Source organism: Punctularia strigosozonata (assembly GCF_000264995.1).
Source record: "Punctularia strigosozonata HHB-11173 SS5 unplaced genomic scaffold PUNSTscaffold_12, whole genome shotgun sequence".
In the NCBI taxonomy this organism is placed as follows: domain Eukaryota; kingdom Fungi; phylum Basidiomycota; class Agaricomycetes; order Corticiales; family Punctulariaceae; genus Punctularia; species Punctularia strigosozonata.
In genome coordinates, this window is record NW_006767444.1 from 177,454 (window position 1) to 195,459 (window position 18,006).

At 53.1% G+C, this 18,006-nt stretch overlaps 6 protein-coding genes across 6 annotated transcripts; 2 read left to right on the forward strand and 4 right to left on the reverse strand.

Moving 5' to 3' along the window:
- Positions 1-243: 243 nt before the first annotated feature.
- On the reverse strand, positions 244-1,747 carry PUNSTDRAFT_106658 (Metallo-dependent phosphatase). Its single transcript, XM_007386806.1, has 7 exons — positions 1,418-1,747; positions 1,209-1,350; positions 1,075-1,154; positions 908-1,025; positions 760-851; positions 443-703; positions 244-381 (listed from the first exon to the last, which is right to left on the reverse strand). Exons 1-7 carry the CDS (start codon positions 1,652-1,654, stop codon positions 358-360), a joined length of 954 nt encoding a protein of 317 aa, XP_007386868.1. The 5' UTR covers positions 1,655-1,747; the 3' UTR covers positions 244-357.
- A 46-nt stretch (positions 1,748-1,793) lies between these two features.
- Positions 1,794-2,794, forward strand: PUNSTDRAFT_122165 (uncharacterized protein; the record flags this gene model as incomplete). The annotated part of the gene is made up of 3 exons (XM_007386807.1): positions 1,794-2,455; positions 2,521-2,610; positions 2,691-2,794. Exons 1-3 carry the CDS (start codon positions 1,912-1,914, stop codon positions 2,792-2,794), a joined length of 738 nt encoding a protein of 245 aa, XP_007386869.1. The 5' UTR covers positions 1,794-1,911.
- Positions 2,795-3,588: 794 nt separating this feature from the next.
- PUNSTDRAFT_91247 (STE3-domain-containing protein) lies at positions 3,589-5,298 on the reverse strand (the record flags this gene model as incomplete). Its single annotated transcript, XM_007386808.1, has 6 exons — positions 3,589-4,060; positions 4,118-4,562; positions 4,615-4,752; positions 4,802-4,868; positions 4,919-5,031; positions 5,088-5,298. The coding sequence occupies 6 exons, from the start codon at positions 5,296-5,298 to the stop codon at positions 3,679-3,681; spliced, it is 1,356 nt and encodes a 451-aa protein (XP_007386870.1). The 3' UTR covers positions 3,589-3,678.
- Positions 5,299-8,086: 2,788 nt separating this feature from the next.
- PUNSTDRAFT_106664 (STE3-domain-containing protein) lies at positions 8,087-9,498 on the forward strand (the record flags this gene model as incomplete). Its single annotated transcript, XM_007386809.1, has 4 exons — positions 8,087-8,273; positions 8,329-8,508; positions 8,567-8,704; positions 8,759-9,498. The coding sequence occupies 4 exons, from the start codon at positions 8,087-8,089 to the stop codon at positions 9,496-9,498; spliced, it is 1,245 nt and encodes a 414-aa protein (XP_007386871.1).
- A 751-nt stretch (positions 9,499-10,249) lies between these two features.
- On the reverse strand, positions 10,250-15,020 carry PUNSTDRAFT_106669 (STE3-domain-containing protein; the record flags this gene model as incomplete). The annotated part of the gene is made up of 5 exons (XM_007386810.1): positions 10,250-10,400; positions 10,455-10,890; positions 10,947-11,084; positions 11,138-11,317; positions 14,834-15,020. Coding segments are annotated over 5 exons (1,092 nt in total), but the record flags the coding sequence as incomplete, so codon positions are not given.
- An 882-nt stretch (positions 15,021-15,902) lies between these two features.
- On the reverse strand, positions 15,903-17,775 carry PUNSTDRAFT_137177 (uncharacterized protein; the record flags this gene model as incomplete). Its single annotated transcript, XM_007386811.1, has 5 exons — positions 15,903-16,650; positions 16,706-17,195; positions 17,255-17,392; positions 17,442-17,615; positions 17,676-17,775. The coding sequence occupies 5 exons, from the start codon at positions 17,773-17,775 to the stop codon at positions 15,903-15,905; spliced, it is 1,650 nt and encodes a 549-aa protein (XP_007386873.1).
- Positions 17,776-18,006: the final 231 nt, after the last annotated feature.

Genomic DNA, 18,006 nt, shown 5'->3' on the forward strand with positions numbered 1-18,006 from the left:
ATGGATCGGAAAGCAGAGTTTCGTTGATTAGTAGTGGAGAAAGCACAGAGCAACAGTCCCGTCGAAAATATGGAGAGAGAGTGCCGCCGATTAAAATACGCGCGCGCGGGTGGCCGAAAGCGGCAATTTTAGTCAGTTCGGTTGAGCAGTTTCGGGCTAAACTGACTTAATTGCATTGGAAGAGCTTGTGTAGATCTTGAGATCTTGTGTTCCATGGGGAGATGCGTACTCCAGGACGCATCCGGTTGGTAAAGAAAGTATATGTGGCAATAATACAGGATCATCCGAGTGCTGTAGTATAGTAGTGCAGAAAAAAACATGAAAGAACGTGGAGGGCGGGCAGGGCCCATACCACTCTTACACGAAGTAAGGCATGTTCCCCTATAATTAGTAAAATCAGTTCGTCTGCCCGTGATTGCGTCCAAGGATCGCGGACGCTTACCATCTTCCTCCCCGGCATCTTACCTACGTCTCTCTCGTTCTCTTCCGCTGGGCCAAATACCTTGAACTCCCTTCCTCCCTCCCCCTCTCCGCCATTGCCGTCTCCATGAAGGGTCAGTATGCTCGCCATGTTGCCGCAGCGGTAGCAATAGTTCGGCGCGGACCAGACGGTGACGAGCGCGTCGTCGAACATGTACTTGTAACCTTCTTGGACGAGTTGATGGGCCCTTGCGATGAGCGACAGAGAGTTGACGTGGTTGAACTGCAGATCAATGTAAACATCAGGTTATATATCGAGTTTGGAATGTCGGCGCGTACCTCTCTTGTCACGGACGCGCCGAATAGCCATCCTGCTCCTCGTGGGCTTACCGCCCATGTCTCGACGTCATCCGGATCACTCCACATGAGGTCTGAATGCAAATGCATAGCATCAATTCGTTGCTCACGGATGCAACCTGTAACGCACCACAGAAAGCGCCCTCGTGCGGAATTTCTTGCGCCCGACTTAAGACGCGTATTTGGTCGAGCGTCCGGATGTCTGGTGAGAGGCCGCCATGTACACACAACGTTTCGCCGTCTATGATCTGCCAATTCCGTTGAGAGCATGTACGCCGATGTAACTGGTGGATATACCGCAGCAAGGTTAAGGTAGTCGAAGACGTTGCAGCAGGCTTTCCATACTGTTGCCGAACCATACTTCTGCTGGCATTCGTCTGTGCTCGCAGTTCAGGTCCCATCCTTATATCATAATTGTCGTAGAGACGTACCGTAGAATCCGTATACTTGTGTTATCTGCCGCGATTCGTGGTTCCCTCGCAGCAGAGTCACCTTGTCGGGGTATCTTGCCTTCAACACCAGTAGCAATGAAACCGTCTCTAGACTGTAATGTCCTCGATCTACGAAGTCACCCTGAAATGGCACACGATGTTTAACATTCCTCTCTCGAGTCCGCATGGTATAGGAAAAACCTACGTGCCATGAAGATGTAGCTCGTCTCCGGCACCATACCACCCTTCCGTAGCAACTCCAGCAGGTCCCAGAACTGCCCGTGTATGTCGCCGCATATGGTCACCGGGCTTGAGACGGGCTGAATGTTCGATTCTTCGATCAGGATCGAGCGCACGCGATCACATAGCAGCTTCATGTCGGGTTCGGAGAGGTGTTGGCATTCCATTAACTGCGCGAGCCATTTGTCGGGATCGTACTGTCCCATCGTTCGCGACAATCGGCAAGATACACTCCGGTAGGCGCGAGTCTACCGGGAAGGAGTGGTTGCGCGATGCGCGGGGCGGCGGGGGTCAGGAACAAGATGAACGGCGGTCGTCGCCACCAATATGACCACGCCTGCTTTACTTCGTCCACCGCTGCAGGAGGGACTATCGACGTGCTCTTTCAAACACTAGCAAACGCTTCACTATCGACGATATAAGAGTCCGAGCGCAGATCTCGCTCGCAAGTCACAACTAATCTATGGACACTGCATCATCTCGACCTTCTGCCTCCCGAGGCTCAAGCTCGCAGCGCAGCAGGGGCTCTCACAAGCCACGAGGCGGTCACGGTAAAGCTCTCCGCGCCCGCGGTCGAGGACGGGGTGGTGGGCGCCCGGCTGTATTCCGCGAACGCATCCTCCTGGAAGGCGAAGCGCCCGAGGATCTGGACGAGGAGGCGGAGGCAGAACTCCGCGCGAAGTACTCGAGACGAAACTTGGGCAGCAACGCGGATCGGTACAAGGAAGAGGATCCGGAACTGGGCTCGGATGGCGAGCCGATCGTCGAGCCCGAGGTCGATTTGAGCGCGTTTCTGCGAAAACAGAGGTTGCACGATGAGGAAGACGCGACACCCGGTGAGGACGATCAGGAGGTGGATCACTCTTTAGACCACTTGCCTACAGGGATAGGAGGGAAAAGCAAGGGGAAGGTTGCGGAGCAGAGAAAGGGTAAAGTACAGCACATCGCCTTGGACGACGAATTGGAGAAGATGCTCAGGGAGAAGGCGGTCGCCGATGCAAATCGTGGTATGTGCATTTCGCCCTCCTCAGATGCATGGACGTAGATCATCAACCTTTCTTGCGTCCCTCAGAGCTTAAGGAGCGCTTCCGCGTTCAAGCGGCGAAACCCACCTTTCAAGGCTCGGTTGCAAACGCTGGACGGGGCAAAGGGCCACATCGAGGTATGTCCCGATCGCGCGCCGTTCATTTCATTTACATTGAGATTGCAGCAAACACTGAGATCTGATGCCATTATCTATAGAGAAAGATGTGCTCGTCGCGCCTCCCCTTCCTGGCCAGGAATCAAAGAAGGACCCAAACGCAAAAGATGGCCTGGAGGATTTCCTTGACGAGCTCTTGGGATGAAGAATCCGGATTGTCCATATGCATTGTGCATTCTACGACGGAGGCTCCGAATCAGGGGCGACCGGTATACGCGCGACGGCGCAGGCGTCTCTTCCTGGTCACAGCGTCCTCGACTATGCTGGTAAAAATACACCGATCTAGCGGTCGACGCTCAACGGCGATGCGGAGCACTTGGGCGTGGCAGACATTGTCAGGATCAGTATCAAGAGATGTCTGACAGCCGCGGAGGCGAACTCTGCAGATATCGCAGTGTCGAGCCTGGGCATGGGGGAAGAGTTGTGCTCTCTTGTGCTGTTAATGGCCAAGGGTGTTCGCTGCTGGGGACTCACCGGGCCAAACTACTTATTCACTGGCGTCGGAAGGTGCATGTCCGTATGTACGGCGGTCGTTTGCTTGTATGTGACGCTCGCGTGCGGTTCCTGTTCCTTCACTATCATGTCCTCAGCGATCAGACCTATCATGCTGTAAACGCTCGAATTGCTGAGACTTAGTATCTGGTATTAGACAGTGACAATTATCCGATAGTAGACGGCTGGCTATCGATGGCTCACCGCTGATCCGGTCAGGCAGTTTCTGGCCCGACGGTCACCTACATGCGTCGCAAGTCCGTACATCCGCTCTACGTAGCACGCTCGCTCGGCATGGAGAACGCGCATCGAAACTAGCCTATATGGGTCCGGTAATCAAAGGAATAATCAAAGAAAACCACGACGAGGAGATCGTACAGAATGAGAGGGTCAGGAAGGGATCTGTACGCTGTGTACTTACTACGAAGAGTACGGTAGCTCGATAGAGAGGGTATGTTCAAGTCGAGGATCTGCTAGGGTCACTAGGGATACAGTTATGTTTCGTGAGACGATTGAAATGGGCGCGGGGGAGCTGGTTCAGCTCGCCGAGGGTAAACGTTCGTGTCCCAAGATGCTGTGACGTGACAGCTCGCCGGTCGGGGTGTCGATCGCTATGGCCTCGAACGAGGGGGTCGAGGGTAGCAGGTAGGCGGGCAACGGCGGGGATATGTTGATCGTGTCGGTCGTGAAGGCCGGAAGGCCGGATTCGAGGTCCAAGGAGAAGGAGCTCGATGTGAACGAGGAAGGTAGTCCTTTCTCGGTGGTGTCGCTTCGGAGCAGGGAGACGTCCGAGGAGGTCCTGCTGTATGGCGGTGCTTTTTCGGAGGAGGAGCGAGGGGCCGGGAAGTAGCCTGCCTTTGGAGGAGGTGGGCATGTGAATCCCTTCTCGGTGGATCGGAAACCGGACCGCGAGATCAAGCTGAAGGGGCGTTGGGCATGAGGATAGATAGCGCAGAAAAGATTGGCCGTAACGTACTGAGAGCCTGATCCGTTCGATGCTTGCACCGAGACCAAGGGCTTGAATCCCAAGCGCTTGGCGACGAACCAGAATGCGAGTTTGTAGTGCCGACGCGCCTCCTCTGCGAATCCGAAGAACAGGAGGAAAATGATGGCGCAGGCGGGAACGCTCCATCGGCTGAGCTCCAGGGAGACGACATTTGAGTGGTTCAGTCGCCAGAGGACCGCAGGGATCTCCTCGACGCGGCTTTGGTCGTAGTGCGTGTCGGACCAGCTGATCCAAGGGTTGACGCCAAGGCGGGCGTTTAGTACGATGACGTAGATCGCCAAGGGAGTGTTGCAGAGAATCTCCGTTGTGGCAAGGGCCATCAGACGGAAGTAGCGACTGGTCGAGAGTCCCTTATTTGACGAGATGAACTCGCTGAAGGAAGCTTGGCGACGAATCAACGCGCGCAGCGATAGTACTGGATAGATAAAGTGTCAGATTGTAGTTACTACGTCGAACTGAACACACACCACAATAGACGGAAGAAATCAAGCCCAATAAGATCGGCCACGCGCTGACTAGGAAGAACGTCGGGATAGTGTCGTACAAAGCAGGCCAGCAGCCGACGTCCTCGAAAATATTGAAACGGTGTCCAGTAACGATGTAGGCTGCTTGAAAGGTTAGATGATGCAAGTAATATCATGCGAATGAGCTCACCCAGGACCATGACGATCATGGGAAGGAGAACGCAGATTAAAGTGTCGATAATGACGGCACGTTGTTTCTGAGTAGAAGGGTGAGCCTCAGTGGAAGTAAGAGGACGAAGAATCGCACCTCAGCTCGGACGACTACCGCAGACGGAACACAGGCAATATTGTACAAGCGGCGGTTGATGCAGAGCGATGCGGCGGGGATCCCCACGGAGACGCCGATCGTAATGCGAGTCGCTGCCAACCAGGTACAGTTAGCATACGACCTACGCAAGATAGGAGTACAAGCTTACATATATCACACCATACGGGCACCCAGTTGATGGCATTGTTATGCCATACAATCGAGTTGACGAACAGGTTGAGGGAGCCCAAGGAAGCCCAGATCATGTAGTAGCACGTTGCAGAGTTCCATGCTTGGAAGTGCCACGTAAGAGGAATTAGAGGTAAGACAAATCCCAGGCAAGCAAAGACAGGAAACAACGGCCAGGTTGAATCGGACATAAGGAGATGGTGGAGGATACTGGTGAGGAGAGGGTCGTTCACGGAACGAACTGGGTAGACAACCCAGTGGAAAGGCAGAGGTGCCAATTGGGTTGTTCACGACAGAGTTCCCGCCTTATGACTGACTTCAGGCCTGAATGAAGCATTAGACAATGCGGTCCCATTGACGATTGCGAAAAAGCTAGTGGGTGCAGTCAAAGCGCGTGGCGACAATGCGCGGCGGGTCAAGGCTGAGATCTGAGATCTAGTCACGTGCCATTTCACGTGACACCCTATCAGCCATTGTTCCTGCTTGCCAGAGGTTTCGGATGTGGCTCCAATGTTGACAATGGTGGACGAGACGCGGAAGTAGTCGTATTGTCCCTAGAATGGGCATAAAACCGTGGAGGGGTCCGTCACACTCCTTTCTCCCCACCTTTCATCATCTTCGATTTCGTTCCGCGTCACCGCGACACTTTGTGACCTTCGCATCCCCCGCTACCGACGTTATGGACTCCTTCACATCCCTCGAGTTTCTCATCAACTCCTCGCACCCTCACCCCACCGATAATCCCAAGCCCGACGACAATCACGACGTCGATGTCGTTGATTTATCGGATGCCCTACCGGCCGACTTCGAGAAAGCCGGATCGGGCATCGCGTACTCTTTCTGTATAGTCGCCTGATTTTCTTTATATTCTTCTTGATGGTACGTTTACATGCTCTACGCTACTTTGAATAGTAACCCTAACTTGAGATTACAGTCAAACATGCACGATCATGTCACGACTTCGCCTTCCACTCTTAGTCGGTCTGGGACCGCTCTTCTCTTGGCAGTCGCGCTGTGCTGTGACTGTTAAATTATCTGTGAGTCACTGCCATCCGCAGCATCCTGCTGTTGTAATCCATCTAACACGATATTCGCAGCATTCATTCTCGCCTATTTATCATGGTCTCGGGTGTTTCTTGCCTCGTGCATGCCCGTCGGCACCGATATCCTCGCAATTGTATTAGTCGCCATATATTTCCTACGACCACCATCGACGTAGTAGCAGTGTAGAGCGAACAGTAGTACAGTAGTAGTAATACCCCTTAACATTCGACCATGCTCTGTATAGTGATAGTTGCGCTATAATTCATGTTTTCCTTGGTTGTAAGTACTTCTATCGAGGGCCAATTGCAAGGTGAAGGGCTCATCAATTGGTCCTTATGCATCACCCAATTGTAGGAAGTTATCCATCATACGTATCTCCGGCTAGCTTTTTTGAAGTGTGTGACGGTTACGAACGATCTCGGAGATACTACATATGCAGGACAATGGTCATAGCGCACTCACTCATTGTGCACAGGGATAACGTAAGGAGTCACATCAAGAAGGATCGACTAGTAGTGAGCCGGAGTCAACGTAGCACTGAGACGTACCGCGATATATTTATTGTTGGAGAGAAGGGCGCTGATCTATACCTCAGTTAGGCCCGGGACAATGGCCGGATTGAGCGTGGGAACTGGTATAAAAATAGATGACGCCCATTCACCTTGACACCATTGTTTTTGCCCGATGACGGTCGACCACAGCGTATTGTGGTCGCCAGCCGCAAGCTTAAACTCCAGAAAGATCGGATTCGGCGTGAAATATTTCTTGGCTGAACGTTGAAGCAGAAACGTTCGATAGGGAATTTCGGCGTTACCGCAGAGGCATCATCAGGTAGCTGTGCGACCCGGCGAATCGAGAAGGTCGATACGATAGAAGGAAAAACGTTTGCCATTACGCCAAGATTACAGTTTGTACTGGGTCGCGGGGATTACATGTGGTTGGATCGCTACAGTTTTACGTTTGTGCTTCGAACAATACATAGCAGTAAATAGAATCCCGACACCGTCTCGATGTTGAAGACGAAGGGTTGAAACGGTGAGCTACCGGCTAGCGGCACTGTATCTAAGTTCGGTAGCTCGGTCCTGAGCCAGTGTATGGGAAGTTACGGGTTTGCACTTACCGATTTGAGAATGTCATACCCGAGGATCCATGGGTGGAGGGAAGCAATCGTTCACTTGATATAATTGTACCGGATCAGGAGGAGTGAGAAACTCGTGAGGTAATAGAGTACTCACAGGCAGAATCATGATATGATGCAGTAGAACCCGAGACGGGACGCGCTGTCCTCGTTCACGGGAGGAGAGTCATCGGAGTATTCTGGAGCAGAGCCGGATTGCTCGGGAGTAGCCTCGGCGAGAGGAAAGAGGGTTGCGAACACGTCCATGACAGTGGTGAATCAATCGAGTATGTGATCTGGTGTGGGTTTCGAAAGGTTTAAGGTGTCAACCTCACGGAGGAGAAACGAAGTGCGGTCGTCGCGGGGAAAGGTGGTAGGTGGGATGGGCAGTGCGACAGATGAGTACGTGAAATTTATACGATAGGATTATGCAGAATGAGGAGCAGACAATGGACAACGTAGACGACATTGTTTGATACGAGAAGAAGGCCCCTGACCTTGGCCTCGCCGCGGGTTGCGAAACTTGATCAGTGATCACGTGCCTGGGTACCGTATTTCAGACTCCGGCAAGCCGGCTGCCCATTGTCCTTTCAGTCCCTCGCGTTCGACTTACAATGGCTGGTAGACAATGGATATCTACTTTTGGCCTGCGTTCCCGTCAGCATCGAATGCCGCCATTACGCCCTAACCCGTGCTGCTCATGCTCAGCTTATAGATCATAGGACTCCATCGAAGCACCTTCCGCCTCTTACCGCAAATTTCCACCTTCCGTTGGCAAAGCCATCCCCAACAACATGTCGTTCACCCAACCTCTCGCTATGCGGACCCTTCCATTTCTGGCTGCATCACTAGTTCTTGTGCCTTTACCCTGGCATTGGCGCTCGCGAAACGTCGCTACCGTCAGCATGATCCTCGTTTTGTTCTTGAGCAATCTCATGTGGGGGATCAACGCCGTATTATGGAGTGAGGATGCGATTATACGGGCTATTACGTGGTGCGACATTAGTACGTGTATACGCGTTTATCCCAACGTGAGAGATGTTGAATGATATCATTGCAGCAACGCGTTTCCAAATGTACGCGACTATGGCGTTACCAGCCGCAAGTCTCTGCCTCACTATCCGACTTGAGGGTATCTCGTCTTTGCGAAGAGCTCGCATAACTCATGACGACAAACGCCGGGCTCTCATCATCGATTTGCTGCTCTGTTATGGCGTTCCGCTTCTGTTCACCGGTGCTTGTAAGTCGATTACCCCTTGTTTTGGGCATCGCTGACTTGCGGCACCTATATCTCTCAGATATCATTGTGCAAGGGCATCGCTTCGATATCATCCAGACTGTTGGCTGCCGGCCAACTATCTACGTGTCCTGGCCTGCCATCCTGATTAGTCTGATGCCTCCACTATTGGCTTCCGTCATCTCCTGCTTGTTTGCCGGTATGTTATCTTCCGTTATCGTGATTCTTCACCGTTTTGAGACCACCTTCTTAGGTCTTTCACTTCGTAATTTCATTCAGCGTCGGGCAACCTTCTCCAAACACCTCCAGTCGGGCCAGTCCGGTCTGACCACGTCCAGATATCTCCGCCTCATTTCCATGGCGCTTGTCGAGATGACATGGGGCTTGTCCGTTGGCATAACGAATATGTATGCCACTTTCATGGACGGCTTGCGGCCTTGGACAGATTGGAACGACGTTCATTCCAATTTCTCCCGCATTGGACAGTTCCCCCTCGTTTTAGTGCCACACCTCAACGTCGTTCTCCTCTACGTTACCTGGTGGATGATCCCGATATCAGGCTTTCTATTCTTTGCCTTCTTCGCCTTCGGAGAAGATGCCGTCAAGGAATACCAGTCATCGGTCGCTTGGGTGCGCCGCACGATACTGCGGCAACTGCATTTCAGGTCGATGCTTGCCGGTCGTATCTCCTCGCGAAGCCGAGCTGGAGTATCCCCTTCCAAGATGCAGGGAGTCTCTCGCACGAATTCCAAGACGCATGTCACGCTCTCTTCGCCGTTCAAGTCGGAGCTGGCCAGCGTCTCCACCGGCAGCGAAGATACGCTGTCAACCCGGAATTTACCACCATCTTACGAACTTCTTCGTGCCAACCCGGCCATCGCATATCCGTCTTCATATACCTGCTCGAATACCGGTTGCCCGCCTACCGCTGGTCCATACACCTTCCACGACACAATGACTTCCGATCACGCTTACACCCAGGATATCGTATAACATGGCTTCATTCATGGCTACCTTCACAAATGCATGTATTTATTAATATTTATCAAGTTTCCGTCGCGGGTTATATATATCGCTGTATTGATCCTTCCGCCTTTTATGACAATCACGTTGTGCTAGAGACACATCATGAAAATCTCGAATACCGTGGCTGTCATGGGCCGTTCATAGTCACATTCAGGCCATTTTCGCGGGGCATCCTATTGGCACACATACCGATGTGCTGAACTGTTCGTCTCGTTTTGTCCCAGGTCATCTTAGACTTCAACGCTCGAGATCGCTATCGTGCTCGCTTCGCAAGCTGATACCATTCGGTAACTGCAGACTGGATTTCTCGTGGATACATTCATACGTAAAGCTATTGCTACAAATGGGCATCGTATTACGTGTATACTAACGTATCATTCACATGAAATGCACTAATATGAGCACACATGGCTCTCTCGGCATGAGATGCGAAGCACTAAGGTGTGTTATGCCTGACCCGGAAAAGTCGAAGTGAGGGACAGGCCGAAGGACGTTAACGGGAGGACTAGACGTTCTCGGGTGACCGGGATGGTGGTCAATAATGGTGGCCTTGCTCCGCCATCCAAGGAGCAATCGCATATGCCTCTGGGTGACTATGCATTGAAGCGTTGCGAGAGATGTCGATCACTTCGAAGAGAGGCGGCGGGGTAGAAGGGGTATTCGGCTCGTCCCTGCGAGCCTCCTCCGCCTTCGCATTCGAAGCAGCCGGTGACGGCGGCGAGAGCGCGGAAGAATCGTTCACGTGTTTGTGGTATGGTGAATCGTGGTTGTAGTCGAGCGAATCAGCGCCGACGTGCGTTTGCGAGAGACTGGAACCGAAGTCGGATTTCGATGGATGGATGAATGTCGGGAGCGTGGAACCGGAGTATCTGTACGAAACCTGATCAATACATGTCGGCGGACAGGTAAGGGCGAAAACGAACGAATGGTTGCTGTCGTTGCGCGACTTAGGGGACAAGCCGAACCGCTTAGCGATCCACCAAAAGGCCGCACGATAGTGCTTACGCGCCTCATCGGCAAAGCCGAAAAGGGCGAAGTATACGAAGCCGCAGAAGACGAGGCTCCAGCGGAAGAGTTCAATGGAGATTTCGGAAGCGGGTACGGATCTCCAGATCACGGACGGGATCTGGTGTATTCGAGAGTAATGCGCGTGGGTGTCCGCCCAGCTGATCCAAGGTGCGAGGTTCCCGGGTCGGAGATTGAGATAGGTGCCGTAGATGCAGAGCGGGACGGTGACCAGAATCTCCATCCCGGCCAGTATCATCAGGCGGAAGTAGCGACTGATGCTCATAGCGGACGTCGAGGACGTGAAAGCGCTGAATTGGGCGCGGCGTTGGAAGAACGCCCGAAGAGTGAGAACTGCGAGCGGTGCGTCAGCTTATGTGAAGGCGGAGCAAAACATGAGCGGGACGAACAAGCGTAGCTTGCAGACACGAGGCCGATGACAAGGGGCCACAACTCCGAAAGTGGATATGCCACGGGAGTGTTATACGTGAAGGGATAGCATCCAAGGTCTTCGTATATGTCGAAGCGATGTCCGGAGACGATGTATTCTAGTTATAGGGTCATGAGCTTACTTGAAGAACTCTGAGACAACAACACTGACGCATGGGCAACTGAATGAGTGGAATTCCGAGACCAATCGCAAGGTCGATGTAGACGTCGCGTCGTTTCTGCTCTTTCGTTACAAGCACATTCGAGATGGATGCGATTCTATAAAGGCGCCTATTGATACACAGAGAAGCCGCAGGTATCGCTACCGAGGCAGCAACAATGATATGCGATGCTGAATAGAAGACGGATTAGCTATCGCGAGTACTGCTACGGGACACAAACTCTTACATATATCGCACCATACGGGTGCCCAATTGATCGCGTTATTGTGCCAGATGATGGAATTGATGGCCAGGTTAAAGTTCGAAAGTGAGATCCAGAGCATGTAGAGGCATGTTCCGGAGTTCCATGCGTTCAGGTGCCATGGTAATGGGACCAGTACGAGAAGTCCACTGAGAAAGGATAGGACAGGGAAAGCTGGATAGCTGGGGTCTGAGGCGAACATGATGCCGGAAGGGAAGCTCTATGTGTGAAGGGTTTGGGCGCGCGATAGCAGTGGAAAGACATTTTCTTTATGAGCTTGGTCGCAGCGTCCATCGCGGATGGTACAATGGGATGAGCGAGCTCAAAATCGTCTTTGTTCTCGATTATGTAACATCGGCTGCTCAACATTTCCCACGGTCCAGTTACCTCAATGGGACGGTAGAGATTCTACCACCGTGCAGGCCCCGATCGCCAGCTCCTCTTCAGCCCATGCAGCATTCAAAAGCGTACGTGCCGGCTCTGAATACAAGAGGAGCTAGGGCTGACTGTTACCAAGTTGTCGCACAGTACCTTGTAGTGTCCTCCTCTTCGTGCCCGACTCTCGCATGATATATACTTCGCCCGACATAGATCGGAGGAACAATGCCTATGCTTACAATTACCCCCCATTGTGGTCTGCATACGGGGCTTGACATATTATTATGGCACAATAGGGCCATATATAAAAGCATAGTGAGCTCTCCTCCGGCACCACCCTCGTTCGCATTCCCTTGCTCAATATCTTAGACGCATCATCCTTGTGATTTGCTCGCGGCGTCTATATCCTTCGTCGTCTTTGTCGCGCACTTCATTCGCGTCTCGCGCACCCAACTTCGAGCAGGTCTCATCATTCAATGGATTCATTCCAAGCTATCGCCGAACTCGTCCTTGATGCGACACCTCTACCCAAGCCTGACGCCCTCGATTCTCTCATGAGCGAGCCAGCTGGCATACCGACCGACGAAGATTCGAAACTTGGTCTGGCGGGCTACTGCGTCATCGCATGATCCGAAACATGCGACGAGCTAATCCCTGTCAGTTCTCTGCTTCCCGTCTTTCTGCGTTGCTCATTACGGTCATTCAGACAGACATCGATGCCACGACACCACCCCCAACCCGCATCAGTGACGGCTGCGCCGTTGCCATACTTTACCATCCTTCTGACCGATTCATCTTGACGTATACATTTCATGATATCGTAAACTACAGACGAAGGGTTATGAGGTCATAGTGTCTGTTTTGGCGCATCCATACTGCCTTCAAGTTCGTTCACAGTTGCGACGTAACTTCAGATTGTATTGCTATCCGCGTATATGTATATATATAGCTCAGAATGCATCGTGCCAGTGTCTCCCTGACATCCGCGTGTCGTCGTGCTGCCTCCGTAACTTCGAAGGAAGTCGTTCAAGAGACTAACGTTTAGCATAGAAACCGAGCTTCTATTTACTGTTCACCCTGACCGTGGCGCGCCGTCAATCACCTTGAGTCAAATTATTGTGCCCTCGTCTTGACATGATGATACAACTACGTGAATCTATCGATGCGATTGACGAGTCTTATTTCTCCTTCGTAACAGTTCGTAAGGCGAGGATTACCGAGTGTTGTGGTACTAGAGCGGAAGAGCGACGAAACAAAGGGATCGCTTGACAGTCGACGTAAAGCGATGTCCTGCTACGAGACCAACCCGAAATGAAACCCCTATGAATACAACCAAGAATGGTAAGCCAATGAAGTAAGAAGCGAGACGGAAATGGATGTCATGAGCTAGGAATAATTGCGGGATGAGAGCGAGGCGAGTGTCCTATGTGCATTAGGTTTAAATTGGAGATCGTGAGGCGATCATCATCGGTCATGAACCTCCTTGACTACGGTCATGTATATAGCTTCCGGCGCATGACTTTGCAAGGAGACTTTTGGCGTACGGTTCGGGGGCGTGGACAGGAGCTCGATCTCTACGGATAACAGTCCGGGCGAAGGGGGCGGAGAGAGGTAGATGGCAGACGGCGCAGCCGACAAGGACTGGGGCAGGTCGGCGCGTGGTCGGCGTATGCATGGAAGAGATTGCGCGGGGGCCAATCGGGACATGCGGTCGCGGGCTGGTAGATGACTACTGCGCGGCTTCGCGGGGAGGGGTGGTACACCGAGATGAAAGTCTAATCCGTGATCTGTCATTCGAAGAATATTCGACGAGTTGGAGACAGAGACGATAGAGTTGTGCGTCGACGCTATTCCGGAGTAGGCCCCTGGAGAATCGGGGTAATATGTTCCCAGCGCGTTTAGATATTGATCGCGCTGGAACCCTAGGTAGGAGAGCGAAGATGCAGCATCGTTGGCACCGAAGATGGGCGCGCTGTGGGGGTGGCTGGGGATTCCAGGTAGCGAGAGGTAGTATGACCCAGTCCGGATGCTATCACGAGCACGTCCTCCCTCTGTTGCGAGTGTCGGTGATGCATTGATACTCCCCCAGTCCTGATCTGCCCATGATGATGAAGGACGATGCCTATAGAAACATGAGATACAGTGAAGCGCAAGATACGAGTAATACTGACAGGGTTGGTGATGCAAGATCATCCCTAGCCTTCATTTGGGGAGAAAGCTTCGTTAAGCGTCGGCTTGTCTTCTGCCTACGGAACAACTTCGAGTGCGATAGCCATTGCCAGCATTCGACCCATTTATCTATGACCTCTTCTCCAAATGCAATGCAAGCTACAGTGATTCCAGATGCAGCCGGTATCGACCACCACAAGAACAAGTTCTCGGCTGTTGCGTTTTCGGGCAAGACAGGGATTGTGTTGAAGTCTGAGCGCACCGCTGATATCGAAGTCCAAGGAAGCAACTTGCCATTCGTCATGCGAATATGACTGTCGAGATCGACGGAAACGGAGGTGATGGAGAGGATAGAAAGCGCAACTGCTAACGATAAGAGCCGAAGGGATTGGCGGAATGGAGGACGAGCTGATACGGCTGCCAAGGCGTGTCTGTAATGAAGAGTACTCCTCCGACGAAGGATAAACCGAAGCGCAATCACTTAAAGAATCTCAGCTCTTGGTAAACAAAATAGTATCAAGTACTCACCACTTAGAACAAGAGAGGCCACGGAAAGCATAAGAGGCGGCAGCCAAAATATAACTACAGCAAGCGCCGACGTATATGTACTGGGCCTGCATCCCACATCGCGTACGATATCGTAGCGATGGTCTTGCACTATTGCATGGAGTCCGACAAAAACCACAGGAAAAGTCAAGCAAAAAAGCGTGTCGACCAAGAGCCGCCGGTCGCGACGGATCGCACCCTCCTGATAGCGCGAGGATAGAACCGACTCGGATGCAAGCCGCAGGCTAATGCATAGGCTCGCGGCGGGCATAACGAAGTCGAACGCAATTATCAACGCGGAGCCTGAGATGTCATCAGCATACACTTTGCAACACGAGTACGCTACACGTACTAATCTCGCACCAGGTTGGTGCTGTTGGGTTCACGTTGCCAGCCCATATTATGGAGTTGACGGCGAACGCGACGTCCAGCACGAATAGCCAAGCGAGTATCGAGGCGACCGGAATGTTTAATGGCCGAAAGTAATACGGCGCAGGGATCAGTACGAAGAAAGCGGCGACCAGAGCGGTCACCGGCATCTGAACGGTTTGCATCATGACTGAGTGCGCCGCGACTGCCCGTCTACGAAACACAGGAAGGCGAACGGGTGGACGGGAGGGTGAGCGAGTTGAGAGCACGACAACCAAAAGCCAGTTCCTGTGCCTCTTTGTAACTGAAAACGAGCGTTCGCTCGTCTAACATTGCCTACGAGGCCGCAGGCCTCGCGTGCGGCGATACTCCCATACGAATCCTCGACAGCGCCGATAAGGTGGACAGAAGTGGGCGAAGACGAGGCAGCCCGCAAAAGGGAGAAACCGTGTTTCATCTCGTTATTTCTCGATACACCGTTAGCGCGCCGACGAGAATTCCCAAGCCACCGAGTGCGCCGACGGTGTCCCAGACACCATATGAAAGCCAAAGCACGTCGGAGAAGCAGGAGTAGCGACCCGAGACACCACTGCAGTGACTGCACCCTGGAACAGTGGAAATCCCATTGGCGTTACGCCACCAGCACCCCCGCCACGGCTCGGAGGACAGCTGCACTTCTGGCCTCCCCTGACCCGCCCCGTTCCGTGGCGATGGGATCTCATTACTCTCGTGGAACTCCCGTGGAATGATTCGTGTCGCAGAGCTTCGTACCGCGAGCACGTTTGGAGGTCGAAAGTGGAGGCTAGACAGACACGCGGAAGCGGCCGTGCTCTGGTGCCCGCGGGCGTTCACTGTTCACTGGGCCCGGCCTGCTCCGAGGGTCGGGCAAAGCAGTCAGGGAGCCAGATATTACGAGCGGATATGAGTATGGCATTGGACGTTGGGAAGCAGATGTTAGACAACAGGTGATACAGTAGAAGTGTGAACGCTTCGAGAATGTGAAAACGTCCAAACACGCCGCAAAGAACCCTACTATGCGATCCACTCTAACCTCATCGGTGCGAAGTGCTGGGCTCGTTGGTTTCATATAGCCGGTCTGGCTCAGAAACGCTCGCAGGAGGCAGGGATGATATTCGCAGCGATGACGGTACGGCTGGATCGCTTGGCGACCCATGCGACCGCCCCAACGCACTCTCCCCGCCACTCTGTCGCGTCGTGGTGGTCGTTTCGCTCGCGTGGCGGGCCAACCGCGCCTTTGGCGGTCGCGGGAACATGGATAGTAGGTTTGGGGATGACGTCGTGCGCGAAACCCCGGGGCGGGAATTGCCGTGAGGAACGCGGCTGAGCTGAGGCCGAAGGTCGAAGTAGCGGGAGGAGCAGGTCATCTCCGGTTCGTAGGTCTGGCGTATGGGATCGGGGTAAGGGGAGAGCGTCGGCGCGAGATCATCCTCGGTGGAGACGATGTCGATGACAGGAGAGGGGATCCTCGACTGACGGCACTGCGCGTAACGCGGCCGTCTCGGGACAGTAGGTGAGAGATCGGAGAGGAAGACCGACTGGGCGTATCCCGCGGAGGAAGGATAGCAACCGATGGGCTCCGGCCTCGTGTCTGTGCCGCAACCAGATGGCGGAGATATATCCGAGCTGAACCACGAATTATCGTACGAGGAAGATGCATCGGACTCGTACAGCGCCGGGAGCGTGGAGTCTCGCACCCCTGAGTTGGAGGTAGAAATTGAAGAAAGCCGGCTTGCCGGAACCTGCCCCCGGGAAGATGGCTTACGACGTATAGAGCCGAAGCTGCATAACCATAGATCAGAAAATCGATGGCGGTGTAGTGCCTTTAGTTACTCACACTGATGGCAGCGATGCCCGAGAATCCATCTCTGGAAGAATCGACTGATGTTTCTCGCGGACTTCATCGCGTCGGGAGCGCTTGCGGTTGAAGGCGACTCCGAGCCTCCGCGATAATTCTGCCCACGCCTGCACAATTTCTTCGTTCCCAGCTGCGAGAGCGATGTAAACGGCCGCAGCAATAGGCGTCGCCCACCAAAGGAACATGTAGGATGGCATGAGAGCCCGGTGATCGGTGATGGTGAATATGTCGATGCGACCATGCTCGGCGTGAACGGCATCGAGTGATGGCCAAGAAAGGAGCTTCCCACCAGCAAGTCGCAGTTGAATGGAAACGTCCACAGCCGTAGTGTTGATGGACCACGCTGCGAGGACGATGGCGAGGAATATATGACGGGGGGCGGAGTTGGAAGATGAACGAGAGGTACGGATGGAGGCAGTATCATACAAGGACTCAGACCGATTGGGCGTGAGCTTCTGGAGTAACGTTACTAAGGCGGTACGTGTCAGAGGTTAGGTCACGGGCGGAGTGAAGGGAGGTGTGACTCACCAGAGAGTATCAACGTAGCCACAGAGAGTAAAATGGGAGGCAGCCAAACTAAGATTATGCTTGGCACGGATGCATACGTGGCGGGACGACACCCAACGTGCTGGACGATATCGTATCGATGGTCTTGTACAATGATGTCTATGGCAGGGTGAGTATGCGTCTTACCTACAGTGGAAGGTTTGCTTACGGAGGGCAATATATACTACAGGTGTAAGAGAGTAGAGGAGGCTCTGGACCGTCTGTTTGGTTCGGGATGACTTGGGTAAAGCTTCGGAACCAAAGGACGGTTGTACCAGGTCGACTACAAGATGCAGGCTCGCAAGGGGAATAGCGACGTTGAAGCCCGTTATCACTGCAGCGACTGGTCATGGGTGCATGATCAGGATACTGTATCTTCCGCGCGCGAGTGAAGGATACTCACCAATGTCGCACCATGCGGTGTTGACTATGTGCACGTCACCATACCAGACGATGGAGTCGATCGCAGAAACGAGGTTCACAGCGACCAGCCAACCAAGCATAGACACCAATGCAACGCTTCGGGACCAAACCACAGCTGGTGCGGGGACAAAGCAAAGAAAGAAGCAAAGTAGGGAGAACAGCGGCATCTCCGGGCGCTCCATCTCTCCAACGTTGGTGACAAGGAGGAGCGCGCCTTGACTAAGAAACGGGAGAAAAAGTTCCACCCGGGCGCGATGGGATGAGCGCGTGTCGAGTTTTGTATGTTTTGTCCGTTTAAAAGGCTGACCTAG